This window comes from Nicotiana sylvestris, chromosome 9 (assembly GCF_000393655.2).
Source record: "Nicotiana sylvestris chromosome 9, ASM39365v2, whole genome shotgun sequence".
NCBI classification, from domain to species: domain Eukaryota; kingdom Viridiplantae; phylum Streptophyta; class Magnoliopsida; order Solanales; family Solanaceae; genus Nicotiana; species Nicotiana sylvestris.
Window position 1 is genome coordinate 18287563 of NC_091065.1, and position 17083 is coordinate 18304645.

Below are 17083 nucleotides of genomic sequence, written 5' to 3' on the forward strand. Positions count from 1 at the left end.
TACCGTGGAACTATCAAAGAATGTTGGTTACGTACAAAGGCAGAGAAGTCACGGGAGAACTTCCGGAGTGTACTTTCGTTGGAAGGTATTCGAACACTCAAGAGTTAAACAATGCCACACGGAAATGCTTCCCACCCAAGGAACCTGTAAGCGTTGAGGAAGCGGAAGCTTTCTTCCAAAAGATGAAAATGCTAGACTACGAAGTGGTGGATCAACTACGCAAGTGCCTCGAGCAAGTGTCCATGCTATCTCTGCTGATGAGGTCAGCCGACCAAAAGATCTTGCTCAAGACCCTGAACGAAGCGTACATACCAGTTGAAACCTCAGTCGAACAACTGGAACGAATGACGGAGAGGTTCTTCGCCGTTAACCAAGTTTCTTTCAGCAAGAACGACTTACCTCCAGAGGGAGAAGCTCACAACAAAGCCTTACATCTGACAGTTAAATGCGAAGACTACTACGTCAAGCGGGTAATGTTGGATGGAGGTTCAAGTGTTGACATTTGTCCGCTCTCCACACTGCAGAGAATGGAAATTGTGACCGAAAGAATCCGCCCCAATAATGTCTGCGTAAGGGCTTTTGATGGCGTCAAGAGGGACACCCGAGGGACACCCTCGGGGAAATAGACTTGGTGTTGACTATAGGACCGGTGGAGTTTGAAATAACTTTTCAGGTGCTTGACATGGATACGTCTTACAATTTTCTCCTCGACAGACCTTGGATTCATGCGGCAGGGGCTGTACCTTCCACTCTTCACCAAATGGTGAAGTTTGAATACGAAGAATGGGAAATTGTGGTCCACAGAGAAGACGAACAACTTATTTATCGGGACCCATCCATCCCATATCTTGAATCAAGGGAAGGGAGCGAGCACACGGTTTATCAGGCTTTCGAAGTTGTGCTAGCAGAGCAGTATGAAGAAGGAAGACCTCGCCCCCAACCTTTCTTGTCCAACGCCTCAATCATGGTGGCTAAAGAAATGATCCGACATAGATTCAAGCCTGGAAAAGGGCTTGGACGAACGCTGCAAGGAATAACGGAACCCATTCCCTTGCCTTCCACTAAGAAAGTTTTTGGGATAGGTTTTCAACCCACTCCAAAAGATGAAGAGTGGGCAAGGAAGAGGAAAAATGAGGGTTGGAAACTGCCTCGGCCATTGCCAGATTTATACGAGACTTTCGTCGGACTGAAATACATCGAAGAAGAAGACGATGAGGTTTTCACGGCCGAAGAGATCGAGGAGATATGTGGGGCAATGAGAGGAGAAGCTCACATGGTTCAACCGGGAGAAGGCACAAGCACCGCGGAGGTGCTATATGTGGGGCCAAACGCCAAGCTTCGAAATTGGGAGGCCACACCGTTCCCAACTAGGCAGGAGTCCGGGTAGACCTGTCCTGCCACCTTTCCTGCATCACGCGTTATCCCCAGGATGTAACTCGGATATTTTTCCTTCAGTTTCTTGCTTTGAATTCCTGAAATATAAACTTTGTTATCTTCCAAATTCTAAGAAATAAAAATCAGTGTTTTCTCATTTTTCCTTTATTCTGATTTTTTGTTATTTATCTTTTCTTTCAGTTATAATAATGCGACTTTAAATAATATGACATGCTTGCGGACTTCACGCCCAGATCACAACGAGCTGTTTAATTGTGAAATAATGAACCAAGAGTCAGAATATGACGAAGAAGAGGCTTTTAGGGAAATAAATCGAGAATGGGAACACTTTGAGAATAAACCTAAGCCGAATCTGAATGACACTGAACCGGTTAATTTGGGAACTCCTGAAGAAATCCGAGAGACCAAAATAAGCATTCACACGGACGAGAAAACGCAAAACTCGATAATTCAACTCCTTTTTGAATTTAAAGATGTGTTTGCTTAGTCATACGATGACATGCCAGGATTAGGTGTTGACCTAGTGGTGCATAAATTTCCAATCCACCCTGATTGTCCTCCAGTTCATCAAAAGCAGAGAAAGTTCAAAACTGACGTCAGTGACAAGATTAAAGAAGAAATCACCAAGCAGTTGAAAACGAGAGTAATTCGGGTAGTCCAGTACACCACGTGGTTGGCGAATGTAGTTCCAGTGCCGAAAAAAGATAGGAAGACTCGGGTATGTGTGGATTATTGAGATTTGAATAGGGCGAGTCCCAAAGACAATTTCCCATTGCCCAACATCCACATCCTTGTTGATAATTGTGCCAAACATGAGATACAGTCTTTCGTAGATTGTTACGCTGGGTATCATCAGGTGTTGATGGATGAAGAAGACGCCGAGAAGACTGCCTTCACTACACCTTGGGGCACTTACTGTTATCGGGTTATGCCATTCGGCCTGAAGAATGCTGGGGCAACTTACATGAGAGCCATGACTGCTATTTTTCATGACATGATGCATCAAGAAATCTAGGTGTATGTGGACGACGTGATAGTCAAGTCCAAGACTCGGGATAATCATATCCAAGACTTGAGGAAATTCTTCGAGAGACTGAGAAAGTATGACTTGAAGCTGAACCCGGCCAAATGCGCTTTCGGAGTCCCATCAGGCAAGCTTTTGGGTTTCATAGTAAGCAGAAGAGGTATCGAATTAGATCCAACAAAGATAAAATCTATCAGAGATCTACCTCCCCCAAGAACGAAGAAAGACGTGATGAGTCTATTGGGCAGGTTAAACTATATCAGCCGATTCATTGCCCAGCTGACTAGCACGTGTGAGCCCATATTCAAGCTATTGAGGAAGGATGCATCGATCAAATGGACGGCTGAGTGTCAAGAAGCTTTTGACAAGATCAAAGAATATATTTCAAATCCCCCAGTTTTGGTCCCGCCAGAGCTAGAGAGACATCTGTTCTTGTATCTGACAGTCTTGGAAAATTCTTTCGGTTGCATCCTCGGGAAACATGACATAACCGGAAAGAAGGAGCAGGCGATCTATTACTTGAGCAAGAAATTCACCGGCTACGAGGCTAAGTACACTTTGCTGGAAAGAACGTGTTGTGCTTTGACGTGGGTTGCTAAAAAATTGAGACATTATCTCCAAGCTCACACTACTTACCTCATAAGCAGGTTGGATTCTTTGAAGTACATATTTCAGAAACCAATGCCTACTGGAAGACTAGCCAAGTGGCAAATCTTGCTTACTGAATTTGACATAGTCTATGTCACCCGCACGGCAATGAAAGCCCAGGCATTAGTGGATCATTTGGCCGAGAACCCGGTTGATGAGGAATACCAACCGTTGAATACTTATTTTCCGGATGAAGAAATAAACACCGTAGAAGTAGTCTCGGAAAACGCTCATGTTTGGAAGATGTACTTTGATGGGGCCGTAAACGCCAAAGGTGTAGGAATCGGGGCAATTTTGATCTCACCCTCTGGTCAGCACTATCCTGCTATAGCTAGACTGCGCTTCTTTTGCACGAACAATACAACTGAATATGAAGCCTGCATCATGGGCATGCATATGGCGATCGATCAGGATGTTGAAGATTTATTGATTATGGGGGATTCTGACCTGATTATCCGGCAAGCCCAAGGTGAATGGGAAACTCGGGATGTCAAGCTTATTCCTTACTGACAGCACGTGGAGGACCTCGGCAAGCGTTTCAAATCAATAGAGTTCAGGTATATCCCGCGGTGTCACAATGAACTAGCAGATGCACTTGCTACCTTAGCTTCAATGTTACCCTACCCAGGCAATGCCCACGTCGATCCCTTGGAAATCCAAATCAGGGAAAGACACGGTTACTGTAATGTAATCGAGGCAGGATCACGTACACAGCCATGGTACCATGATATCAAGAGGTTCTTGAAGACACAAGAATACCCCAAACATGCTACTGGAGACCAAAAGAGGACTATCAGGCGGCATGCATGAGGTTTCTTTTTGAGCGGTGAGGTACTATATAAAAGGACCCCAGACCTCAATTTGTTAAGATGTGTTGACACCGAGGAAGCGGGAAAGATCATGCATAAAATACATGCAGGAGTGTGCGGGCCCCACATGAACGGGTATGTTTTGGAAAAGAAAATCCTTCGAGCAGGTTATTACTGGATAACCATGGAAAAGGACTGTTTTAGCTTCGTTCGAAAGTGTCATCAGTGCCAGGTGCATGGTGATTTGATTCATGCACCTCCCACAGAATTGCATCTCATGTCTGCACCTTGGCCATTTGTTGCCTGGGGCATGGATGTCATTGGTCCGATCAAGCCGAAGGCCTCAAATGGACACAGATTCATATTGGTTGCTATCGACTACTTCACTAAATGGGTAGAAGCTGTCACTCTCAAATCAGTCACTAAGAAGTCTGTGGTGGATTTTGTACATTCAAATCTTATCTGTCGTTTCGGTATTCCTGCAACTATCATCACAGATAACGCAACAAACCTGAATAGTCACTTGATGGGAGATATATGCGAGCAGTTCAAGATAATGCATAGGAACTCCACTCCTTATCGGCCCAAGGCCAATGGAGCTGTTAAAGCAGCAAACAAGAACATCAAGAAGATTTTGAGGAAGGCGATCCAGAGTTCCCGACAATGGCATGAACAGTTACCCTTCGCATTGCTGGGATATCGCACGACAGTGCGCACATCAGTAGGGGCAACCCCTTACTTGTTAGTTTATGGGACAGAGGCTGTGATACCAGCAGAGGTAGAAATTCCTTCGCTCCGAACCATTGTCGAAGCAGGAATTGAAGATAGCGAGTGGGTTAAGACTCGATTGGAGCAACTGACTTTGATTGACGAGAAGCAAATGGTTGCGGTTTGTCACGGGTAATTGTACCAACAAAAAATGGCCCGTGCTTACAACAAGAAAGTACGACCCAGGAATTTTGAAGTGGGTCAACTGGTATTAAGGCGCATTCTGCCACATCACCAGGAAGCGAAAGGAAAATTTGCTCCTAATTGGAAAGGCCCATATATCATCAGGAAGATATTGCCGAGAGGAGCATTGTATCTGGGCGATATTGAAGGAAATGATCCTAAAACAGCAGTGAATGCGGATGCAGTCAAAAGGTACTATGTTTGAGTTTACTTCGGTGATATTTTGGCACATTTGAGATGATGAAGGATTTATCCCCACTACCCAAACACTATCAACTTTCTCCACAAGCCTTATGAGCCGGTTACATTTCTTTGGCTACCTTACCAAAAAAAAAAATTTTTTGATTGGCCTGAAATACGTCTGACTTGATTCCGAAAGGATACATAGGCAGCCTCTCTCTGGGGTTCAGTCACACCAAAAATAAAATCCAATTTACCCTGAAATTGAAACCGGGGCACACCAAATGGCTTAGAAGTTGCAGTTTCATCTACCATTCTTTTACCAAGCACAAGTCCTTCGGATCAATCGCCAAAGGCAGGGGAAGCCGAGAGACATCAAGATTGAAGGCCGACACATTCAAATTGAGAGAAATAAAATGAGAGAGTCTTGTCGGTGAAAACCTTCGGGCATCGTGAGGCGACGGGAGTAGAGAAATCGAAAATGAGAGAGCTTGTTTAGTAAAAACTCACAAAGAGTGCTATCAAGCGACAACAAGAAGAGAAATGAGAGAGGTTGACTAGCGAAAACCCGCAAAGGGCGCTGTCGGCCAAAAAGATGATTCCACCTCAGAAAGTCTTGGCAAAGTTCCACCGGTTTGGAAACTTAGATCCGCTTTGGTTCATGAGGAAATGCAAGTTCGTGAAGGTCAGGCGTCCAGTCCAAAAAGCATGTCATGTCAATTTAAAGTCAGCATGTCTTCCTCAGATAAGTCTTTCTTGTCCCGAAAGGGACACTTCTCTTTTAAATTTGTTTTCTCCGTTCTTTGTTTTACTTTTCTTTGAATCCCTTTCATTTTTAACCCCAAGTTCCAAATATACTGGAAAGAATAGGTGGTAGGACCGGTTTCACGGAGCTCCGTTTAGTAAGAAGTAAATACCCCGCTTCAGTGGTACGTCTGTCCAGTCCCGATTGATCACGATGTTGGTTGCCTTCGAAGTAAAGCCACACACACCCACACACACAAAAAAAAGAATAAAAAATCGACAAATCCCCACTAGGTCTCCCTTTGTACAAATTCCAACAGGGTCTCCCTTTGTAAAAATCCCCACAGAGCCTCCCTTGTAAAAATCTCAGTCTGCCCCAGCTAATCCCCAACGAGTCTGCCTTGTACCAAATCCCCACAGAGTCTCCCCAATAAAAATCCCCACTGAGTCTACCTCGGTAAAAATCCCCAAGCAGAATGGGATGGAAGAACCAAAGCCTTACACGGGCAAATCATCACAAAATCCAGGAATGCGATTTTGAGCAGTTTTAAAAAGAGTTTCGCCTGTTGAATCCAACCAATGGCAGAGTTTCTCAACAGGAATAAGGACGGGACAAAGCAATTGGAACAATCAAGGCCATCGAACCAACCACCATTTTCAAACTGGCAATTGTTCTTTGTTTGGAAAATTGAAACAGGTGTGATCCAAAGCAACCGTGCAAGAAGTAGGTGTCGCCCAAAAAGAAAAGAAATACATGAGTGCAAGAAACAGCTTTGCAATAAGGAATCTACCCAAAAGGGAAGTTTCCCCAAAATTCTCTCCTGCATTTTACTAAGCAAAAATAATAATAATAAAAAAAAAGTAAGAAGAAAACCCAAAAGGGGGGGGGGAGTTAGTTAGAATCCCCAATTTTCTGTAAGCCAGCATTAGGGCTCTAATCCCTGAACTGAGTATTTCTTCTGTTAGCTGACATTAGGGCTTCAATCCCTGAGTTGAGCACTTTTCCATTTAGCCAGCATTAGGGCTCCAATCCCTGAACCGAGCGTTCTTCCTTTAGCCAACATTAGGGCTCCAATCCCTAAGTTGAGAGCTTTTTGTTTTAGCCAGCATTAGGGCTCCAATCCCTGAACTAAGCATTTTTCTGTTAGCCGACATTAGGGCTCCAATCCCTGAGTTGAGCACTTTTCCATTTAGCCAGCATTAGGGCTCCAATCCCTGAACTGAGCATTTTTTTCTGTTAGCCGACATTAGGGCTCCAATCCCTGAGTTGAGCACTTTTCCATTTAGCTAGCATTAGGGCTCCAATCCCTGAACTGAGCGTTTTTCGCCGACATTAGGGCTCCAATCCCTGAGGTGAGCGCTTTTTGTTTTAGCCAGCATTAGGGCTCCAATCCCTGAACTGAGCGTTTTTCTGTTAGCCGACATTAGGGCTCTAATACCTGAGTTGAGCACTTTTTCATTTAGCCAGCATTAGGGCTCCAATCCCTGAACTGAGCGTTTTTTCTGTTAGCCAGCATTAGGGCTCCAATCCCTGAACTGAGCATTTTTCTGTTAGCCGACATTAGGGCTCCAATCCCTGAGTTGAGCACTTTTCCATTTAGCCAGCATTAGGGCTCCAATCCCTGAACTGAGCGTTTTTCCTTTAGCCGACATTAGGGCTCCAATCCCTGAGTTGAGCGCCTTTTGTTTTAGCCAGCATTAGGGCTCCAATCCCTGAACTGAATGTTTTTCTGTTAGCCGACATTAGGGCTCCAATCCCTGAGTTGAGCACTTTTCCATTTAGCCAGCATTAGGGCTCCAATCCCTGAACTGAGCGTTTTTTCTGTTAGCCAACATTAGGGCTCCAATCCCTGAACTGAGCATTTTTTCAGTTAGCGACATTAGGGCTCCAATCCCTGAGTTGAGCACTTTTTCCATTTAGCCAGCATTAGGGCTCCAATCCCTGAACTGAGCATTTTTCCTTTAGCCAACATTAGGGCTCCAATCCCTAAGTTGAGTGCTTTTTGTTTTAGCCAGCATTGGGGCTCCAATCCCTGAACTGAGCGTTTTTCTGTTAGCCGACATTAGGGCTCCAATCCCTGAGTTGAGCACTTTTCTATTTAGCCAGCATTAGGGCTCCAATCCCTAAATTGAGCATTTTTTCTGTTAGCCGACATTAGGGCTCCAATCCTTGAGTTGAGCACTTTTCCATTTAGCCAGCATTAGGGCCCCAATCCCTGAACTGAGCGTTTGTTCTGTTAGCCGATATTAGGGCTCCAATCCCTGAGTTGAGCACTTTTCCATTTAGCCAGCATTAGGGCTCCAATCCCTGAGTTGAACGCTTTTCCATTTAGCCAACATTAGGGCTCCAATCCCTAAACTGAGCGTTTTTTCTGTTAGCCGGCATTAGAGCTCCAATCCCTGAGTTGAGCAACCTTCCTTCAGCCGATATTAGGACTCCAATCCCTGAGTTGCGTTTTGTAGACTAGAGTTTTTTTTTCCAATCCCCTAATAAGTGCTGTAAATTTTCATGGCAATTAACTCACGAAATTTTCCTAGTTGAAACTGGGGCAGAAAATTCTGTTCGTTTGTTTATTGTCTCAGCAGGTCTGACCTCGAGGCGCGTGGATCGAGATGACCTACGGGATGAGTCTCAATCCAGAATAGAGGAAAAGAAAATGAACAAAAAGAAGATGTTCCCAAATATCGGAACAAACAAAGGGCAAGTCGCTCAAAATTTGATCAAATCCCCGAGCTCCGCCAATCCCGTCTCACTCAATACTGCAGAAATAAACAAGCGCCTACAACTTGCAAGCATCAAGATTCGGATCGAAGTCTACAAGCATAATAAGCTAAGACCCAAGATCAAGTTGTAAAAGAATTATACATAGGAATCTTGTAACTAGCGGTTGATAGGCATAAGTAGTTAGTTCAGTTTCAATTTTCCTTTGTTTGTAATAAGGCGGTCATTAAAGCAGCAGTGGCAACAGCAACAGCGGTAACAGCGAGCATTGCAATCCCATGGTAGTCCCAGCTACCAAAGTTTCCCGAACTACATTGACCTGATTCCTGTTTAGCCCTGGATATGTAGGAAATCTTTGAAGCAAAGATTCGGTCAAATCTTTCAAAAATATGCTTCACACGGAGTATTCCAATGGGCAAAAATCGCTCATATCCGCTCACTTTATCTTTGCACGAAAACTCTTCGTGTTTTCGGACAAAGAGGGGCAGCTGTGAGCACGTGATTTTTGTTTACACGACAATTACTCCAAAAGAAATCAAAAAATAAAAACAAATGGTTTTGTTGTCCAATTTTTGGAGTTTACGTGGCACTTTTGGCAGTTAGTTGTAGTTTGGTTTGTGATTGTTTAGTTTTGTCGAACAAATTACAAAATACATGTCGCATGTGAGTTTAGGATGTCATTCTACTATTAGGAATTGATCAAACTATAATTTGGTTTTAAAAGGAAAAATCACAAAAATATGCATCTTTTATTCTATTTTTTTGTCATTAAGTGATTTTATTTTAATTAGATGCTTAATGTGAGTGATAATTGTTGTTTGAGTATTAATTAATATTTGCATAGTTTTATTTTGATTGTACAATTTAGTTAGGAATTTTATTTAAATAAAAAATTAGAAGAAGGAAAAAGAAATGAGTTAAAATCGGATTTGGGCCATTAAATTGGACCCAAAATCAGGCCCAAAAATACTGCTTTGCCCGGTCCAGATTAGTTGGCCTCAGGGGCATCCAAACGACGTCGTTTTAATCATTCTTGATCTGGGCCATTGATCTCAGAATGATCAACGGCCAAGATCACATCTCCATACCCACGTTTAAACCTGACCCGTTCAACCCCGGACCAACCCAACCCCCTTTTAGTTGGAACGACACCGTTCCTCATTAGTTGAAAGATCATGGCCCTCAATCTCACTTCATCCAACGGCCAGGATCTAACCACCCATTACGTATATAAACCCCAAACCTTACCCCACGCCCCCATCCGAACACCCCCCTTCATCGTCCCAAACCTAAACCCCAACCCAAACCTCCCAAACCCTAGCCGCCCCTGTGCACTCTCACCGTAAACCCGGCGTCAACAACACTGGTGACCACCAAAGTAACACCCCTGATGCACCTCACCACCCTGAACATGGATCTGTTATCCCCATGCTTCGAATCATCCCCCATCACCTCGAATCTTCGTTTGAAGGTTCGAGCAAAACCCCGATCTACACCAACCCACCTCAGATTCACACCAACCATTACCCTAGCCTCACTCGTGACTAAACCAAGCTTGGTTTGGTCCGAATCTACCCACAAATCCTAAACCCCAAATCTGACTGTTCGAACCCTAGAACACAAGAACTGTGGGAATATGGTCAGTTTAAACGAAGGGTTGGGGTCTAATAGACCTTAATCGAAGTGTTCTCGTCTGAGAACTCCTCGATTAAAGTCTGTTCGACCCCAAAATGGGCAAATCCGGTCAAAGCTGGGGTCGTCTGTTGTTAAGCTTTCAGAGTGAGTTCCTTTTTTCTATTCTATTGTTGTTTAAACGTTTGTTTTAGTTTGTCAGCATGTTTAATTAATTTGTTTGATATTTCTGACATGTTCTTTCAATCCCCTCCGTCTTCATGAGACCCTTTTATTTGGTCGAGTTTTTCTCTGTTTTTACTGATTGGGTGTATGTGTGTAAACTATACAATCGACTGAAAATGAATTTGGTCGATTAATTAGTTTCGGGTTTAACTGTATTTTGTCAGTGCAATTTGAACCCCCTGTTAATACTGTTCGACTTAGATTCATTTGCTATTGATTGTGCGTATTGTAATTCACATAGTCGATTCGATATACGTCGTCAATTAGCTTTAGTTTGGAATAATAGTAATCTGACCCATGCTGTTTAAATTCTTGCTAAGGCATTGTTTGAATCAGTTGAGAATTGATTACAATTATTTGTTAATCTGTTAGTTGAGTCAGAAATCATTTAAGGATTGTTTATAGCTGCGGTTTAACATAGATTTCAAAGTTCCAATTGATATAGAATTTTGTCCCCGTGTGGACAGCATGTGCATTGTCAGTTGTTAATAAATTAGTGTTAATTGGACAGCATGTGCTGTTAGGGTATATTCCTGCTGCCCATGCTTTGCTAATTGAACAAAAGATAGGTCACTCTAAATAACAAAAAAGGGGGCTGTCAGGGGAATCTGATGGGAAGGGCTTTTCTTTTAGTCTGTGAGTGGAAAAACAGGAGGAGAACATGGGGGGATTTTGAATTGTTTAACATGCTGGTGGATAGGTTGATTCTAGGGTATAAAGGAGGAGGTTTCCACTAGTTTTAAAGGGGGACAGCGAGGAGTTCAGAGAAAAGAGATCAAAAAAGATAGAGAAGGGAGAGTTCTGAAAGCAGACACGAGGAGTTTTTTTTGGGAGAAAAAGAACACACATTAAGAACTTAGGGGAGAGAAAAAGAAAATCCAGGGCTGCTTCATTGAAGCTGAAAATTCTGTTTTTCCTCACCCTTTTCTCTGTTGGAAATTAGCATTAACATTGCTATTTGTTCTGTCAAAACTTAGGTTCCTCCCTTTGAGTGTCTGAAAATCAGAAACTGTGTTCCATTATTGTGTCGGATTCACCTATTATCTGTTGATTAACATTGGAATTTCTTGGGTCTCAACTGAGCCTTTTTGAGTCTTTTACCTGGATATTGGGTACTGTTTCATTGAGTTACTGCTGGTTTATTCTGCCTGGGGGTGCTACTGCTGCTGTGTTTGTTGTTATTGCTGCTATTCTTTGTTACTGCTGCTGACTTCTCTACCTTCTTCTTCTTCTTTGCGTTTCAACATCCAGGTACACACCAGAATTTCACATTGTTGTAACAGTGAAAGCATGAAATGAAAGATGCGAAGAAGTTTAATCATTTGCTACAGTAATTACAGCTTTTGTTAAATGTTGTTAGATTTGTGTAACTTGCTAGGTTGTAACTCAATAGCATAATGCAGTAGGTAGTTTTCGTACTTAACTGAAGCTTAGTCTGTTTAAGTATTGTGATTTACAGTTGTTTGGTTGTACGAATGATATAATCATGCAATTTGTGGAATGCACGAGTAGTTGGCATATTGATAACTTGATTTCCTTTCAGCTATATGTTGTATGTATAGGGTAGAATGCTTTAACCTTGTCGAATACGATGTAGTTTTAATCTTTTGAGTTTTAACTTTATCGGATCCCGTTAGGCAGTTTATAGGACCACGTTCGAATCCCATTAGTAGCAGCTTCTAGTAGTTAATTCTATTAATATAGTTAAATAAGTTCGCCTAAATACAAACTCGAAGGATGTTTAGCGTGAGCTTAGCATGCTATTTACCTTGTATGCAATTTTTTTTATCAAATTAAAAGCATGTTCGCTCGTGGAATAAGGTACGAAAATTCCCCGCCTCATAAATAATTAATTCGATAGTTAAGAAAAGTCCGGAGTTGGCCAAGCATGTAATTTAATTAGCATGTATTTTCTTTCTTCCATTTTTAGAGACAAAGATAATAGACAAATGTAGTCATTTTAAGATTATCCTTTTAAAAATAATGAGACGAGCCTCGCCAAATAAAAAATGCAAAGTGCGGGGCCCTCAATAATTGGTCATAATAAATACTTGGAATTTGGGATGGACTGTTTAGTGAATGTCACTGCCTTCCCCAAAGATAAATAACGCGTTAGACTCTTTAGGCGCGACTTAACTAAATTACATTCTTAAATTCGGGTGCGCATTTATGTGACCCAAATTCAAATCTCGACGAAGTCGGAATGTATTGACAACCACGGGTGCATTGATTGCGACGTGGTTCGAGATGCATTTTCACGACGTCGCAATTCTATAAATAATAATAATAATAATAATAAAAGAGGTTTAAACTTAATAAAAGCACACCAGTTATAACATGTATTAAAATCAGATATTTAGCCATTATAACAATTTAAGCGACCGTGCTAGAACCACGGGATTCGGGGGTGCCTAACACCTTCCCTCGGGTCAACAGAATTTTTTACTTAGAATTTCTGGTTCGCAGACTTCATTTGGAGAGTCTAAATTTCCTCGATTTGGGATTCAAGATAAACCGGTGACTTGGGACACCAAAAGCCAAACCTTTCCCAAGTGGCGACTCTGAATTAAATAAATAATCCCATTTCGAATATTGTCACTTAAATTGGAAAAACTCCCCCGCGCATTTACCCTTCGGGGCAGGCACTCAAAAAGGAGGTGTGACACAATTCAACTAAGTGCGGGTGACATCCTTTGTTTGGTTACAAAACGGTGGGGAATGCAAAATTTAGTAAATTGTTTACCTCGAAAATACGAGTAACAATTAAATTTGATTAGTGGTTTTAAAGATATGTGATTTAGTTCAATACCAATTAATAATCAAGAAATAGGAAGTAGAAATGAAAGATAGAAGTGAATCAAACCAATGCTACTTAGCAGCAGTGACCTCGAGCTCAGGGACCTCGAGGTGGCTTAGGGCAATAAGAACGATAAAATAGGAAAAGCCAAGTAAGAACAATAAAGCTAAAGGACAATTCTGATGAATAGTAGGCAAAAAGTAGAGAGTATATTCTTTGCTCAATGATTAAATGGTGTTACAAATGATTGAGGTTACCTTTATATAATAAGGGAACCCTAAATAAGGAATATTTTTATTTATAGTAAGGAATATTCTTGGTACAACTGTCTAACCGCCTAGTACGGAATCGTACAATCATATTCCGGGATTTGCGCTATGACTTTGGGGACGTGGCATGAATCCAACTAGTTTTGGTACAAATCTATAATGGTACTATTTCGGGGTCGAGCACACTCGACCTCGGTATGTATCGAGCTTTGCCTTCGAACCCGGGTCAGGTCCCTCGAGCCCTAACTTGATCTTGCCCGGACTCGGACTTAGGAGGAGCCCTCAAGCCTATAAGTTGGAGATACATGATTTGACCGTATACAGATAGTCCCCGCGTTTCTTAGAGTAAGATGATAAGAAAAGATTTGAATCTCGATCTTATCGATGTCTCGACCATGATGCCAGTCTCATGACGTCAGCGTCTGAAGTGACTGAAAGGTTGCGTCTGCACAACTTCCTAGGTCATTAATTAGAGGTGGCTGACGGTCGGCCTTTTGGCTTCCCCAATACGCTTAAGTGACTTTGATAAATAGGCCAACTTCACGATTTTGAAAACTTTGCTTCTTAATTCGTTCCCAAATCTTGTTAACTCCTTCAACTTTACTGAAATCGCATTCTTCTTAATTTGTTCTTTGCTCTATCACCAATCTTTCCTTCTTCACTCGAATCACAATGGCTAAAACATCCAAAACTATTCCGCAACAAGAAAAGGCCTCTTCGTCATCAGGACCATCCAGGAGTAAACCTGTGGTGCCTGTCACACCTCCTTTTTCCATTCCCGCGAGGGGTGAAGGAGTTTTTTCCAATTAAGATTATTAAAATGCGCCTAAAGAGACGCATTATTATCTTTGGGGAAGGCAGTAAAATTTACTAAATAGTCCATCCCGAATTCTAAATATTCAATTAAACGTTTATTGAGGGCCCCACAATTGGTGCGTTTTATTGGGCGAGGCTCATCTCATTTATTTTTAAAGGACAATCCTAAAATGCCTACATTTTTCTCTATTAAATTTGTCTCTACAAAATGAAAGAGAAAATGTCTTAATTTATTTACATGCTTGAGTTATTATAGTTGGGTTTCGATATGATTCATAAAATCTAAAAAATGATGCAAACAGGACAGTCCGTTGCCAATGCGGGCCCAGGCCCAACGTGTATGGCATAAACTAGACCTGGGTCATCTTATTCACATATTACTATCTAATTACACTATACTAGGCATGTTCACAGTTTGTCAAATTAAAAAAAAAAACTAGCAATCTAATTTTAATTCTAAACCATTTACATGCTGAAATTAACCAATAGTATTTAACTAAACAACATTCCTACAAGTTCTAAAATGGTCTATTCGCTTGATGAACTAACGTGCTTTTTGATACATGGTAATCATCCAACAATAACGAATTAACTAGACGAAGTTACTACATCATTTATTTATTTTTAGGCAATATATAGATAGTTCGTCCGTTAAGCTATCGTCAGATGTTTCACTATATATATTAAACAGCTACATGATTCTGATTAGAGTAAGCTAAATAATTTATATATACAAATAAAATTCAGAATATAATTAAAATAAATTTAGAACTTCAACTCTTCATTTCCGTATTCATGCTACATGTTTCAGTTTACAATAATCAACGTGTCAGTTGTGTACCTGATATTGGAAGCAAAAGAAAAGTGAGATCAGCAGAAATTCAGTAGCATACAACAACAGCGACACCCAGCAACCAGCAATGAGAAACCAGTGAAGGATTTTAAAACTCAAGATAAAAATTCAGAAACACCAACAACAATCAACGGACAGAAGCCAAGGGAATCTTTTCAGATTTGAAAGACTAATTGATGTTCAACCCTTAATTTCTGAATCCGTATATCAGAATATTTAAATTATATATCAGGTGTATACTATTCTTCTCTTGAATTTCCAGAATGTTTTTCTTTTTATTTTTGGAGTCTTAGTATTTTCGGAATTTCTCTCTCTCTTAAAATTCAGCTCCCTTTTTTTCTCTCTCCCTATCTTCCTCTTCTTTCTGTCTCTCTCTTCTTCTCTTTCTCTTTTCTCTCCTTTTTTAAAAATCTGATCAAGTTTCTTATTTATTTCCCATCCCAAACTCTTTAATCAATTAATAAAACCACCACTTTCTCCTACCAAACCCACTACTACATAAAAAATACAATTATTATTTATTTAAACAACTTTTCTTGAGCCCCGCAATCCCACTATGTCTTGTTCCCCATGCTTACATTAAACAAATACATTATTCCCTCCAATTATGTCTTGTCCCCCATGCTTAATTATTTTAATATTATTTTAATCCTAATTGACAGAGCACTCAAAATAAATAATTGTTCAGAATTTTAATTCCAAAAATACCCCTCTAACTTTACTGAAATTACCATTTTACCCCTGAACGTACTGCAAATTATCAAACTACCCCCATCAGCTATAACCAATTCACCTAATTAATTTCAACCAAAATACAGCAAATATGACCAATTTCTAAACAATTTTCAACAACAAATTCAAAGAAACAACTAAAATTATTTTGATTGAACAATATTTTTTAACAACAAACAAACCTACTTTCAGATTCAACAAACCTACTTTCAGATTCAACAACAACAACAACAAACAAGTATATTCAAATTTCTAAATTCAATAATCATTTGAACTTAAAATTAAATCTAACAACATTACAACCAACAATTTCTATATTAAACTAAACAAGATCATGAAACAAACTGAAAAAATAATCAAAATGATAAACAACAAACAAGAAAATCAAACTTATACTAATTTCGGATTCAAGAACAATCAAACAAAGTATGGACATAAATGAAAAGATTCAACAACAACAACAAACAAGTTTTATTCAAATTCGAATTAAGCTTAAACAAAACAAATAAACATATTCAAATCCCTAAACTTCAAATAATCAATTGATCTTTTTAAATTAAATCCAACAAAATTATAACAAAGATACATTGAATCAAAAAAATTAAAAACCAAAACATAACTGCACATTAAATTATTGAAAAAACGAACTTCAAACAAAATGAACACGAATTAAATCTATTTTAAACAACAAACAACGGATTCAAGCGATTTAAACTAACACTCTTCTATATTAAAATTAAATCCTTTTAAATTAATAAAACAAACTGAAAAATAATTAATTGAATCTTCAACTTAAATATAGCAACATTATAATTAAGCTAATCAATTTCTACCTAAAAATAAACAAGAAAAATGAATGAAAACAAACTGAAAAAATAAAAATAAAAACGATGAACATGAAATTAATATCAAACATATTTGATTTCAAATCCGAAAAATATCAAACAAATTACGGACAGAAACGAAACTTAAACCAACTAACCGGATCGGAACGACGAAGAACTTGAATGAAAACAAATCCGTTCGGAAGCGATTATCGCACCTTGACTGCCAACGACCTAACGGATCTTGAAATTCAACGACAAACTCACCTTCCCTTTAACCTTGACGACCTCAAAACAACAAACGAAGACCTCGACGGAAGCTCGAATAAATGAAATGGTGGCAGCAAAACAGCTGAAGCAAAACAACTGCTCGTCGTGGCAGCAACACCGCAGCAGAAGGGAGGCGCTAGGGGCATCGACCAACAGCCATGGGATTTGTTTGGACGTGATGGAGCTGCTGGG

At 40.3% G+C, this 17083-nt stretch overlaps 1 protein-coding gene across 1 annotated transcript; it reads left to right on the forward strand.

Annotated features, from left to right (window-relative positions):
• Nucleotides 1-4432: 4432 nt before the first annotated feature.
• Nucleotides 4433-4780, forward strand: LOC138877290 (uncharacterized). Its single transcript, XM_070156888.1, has one exon. The coding sequence runs from the start codon at nt 4433-4435 to the stop codon at nt 4778-4780; it is 348 nt and encodes a 115-aa protein (XP_070012989.1).
• Nucleotides 4781-17083: the final 12303 nt, after the last annotated feature.

Excerpts from the sequence above, each read along its gene's own strand:
- LOC138877290 (XM_070156888.1), top strand. The coding sequence starts at position 4,433 with ATGCATAGGAACTCCACTCCTTATCGGCCCAAGGCCAATGGAGCTGTT.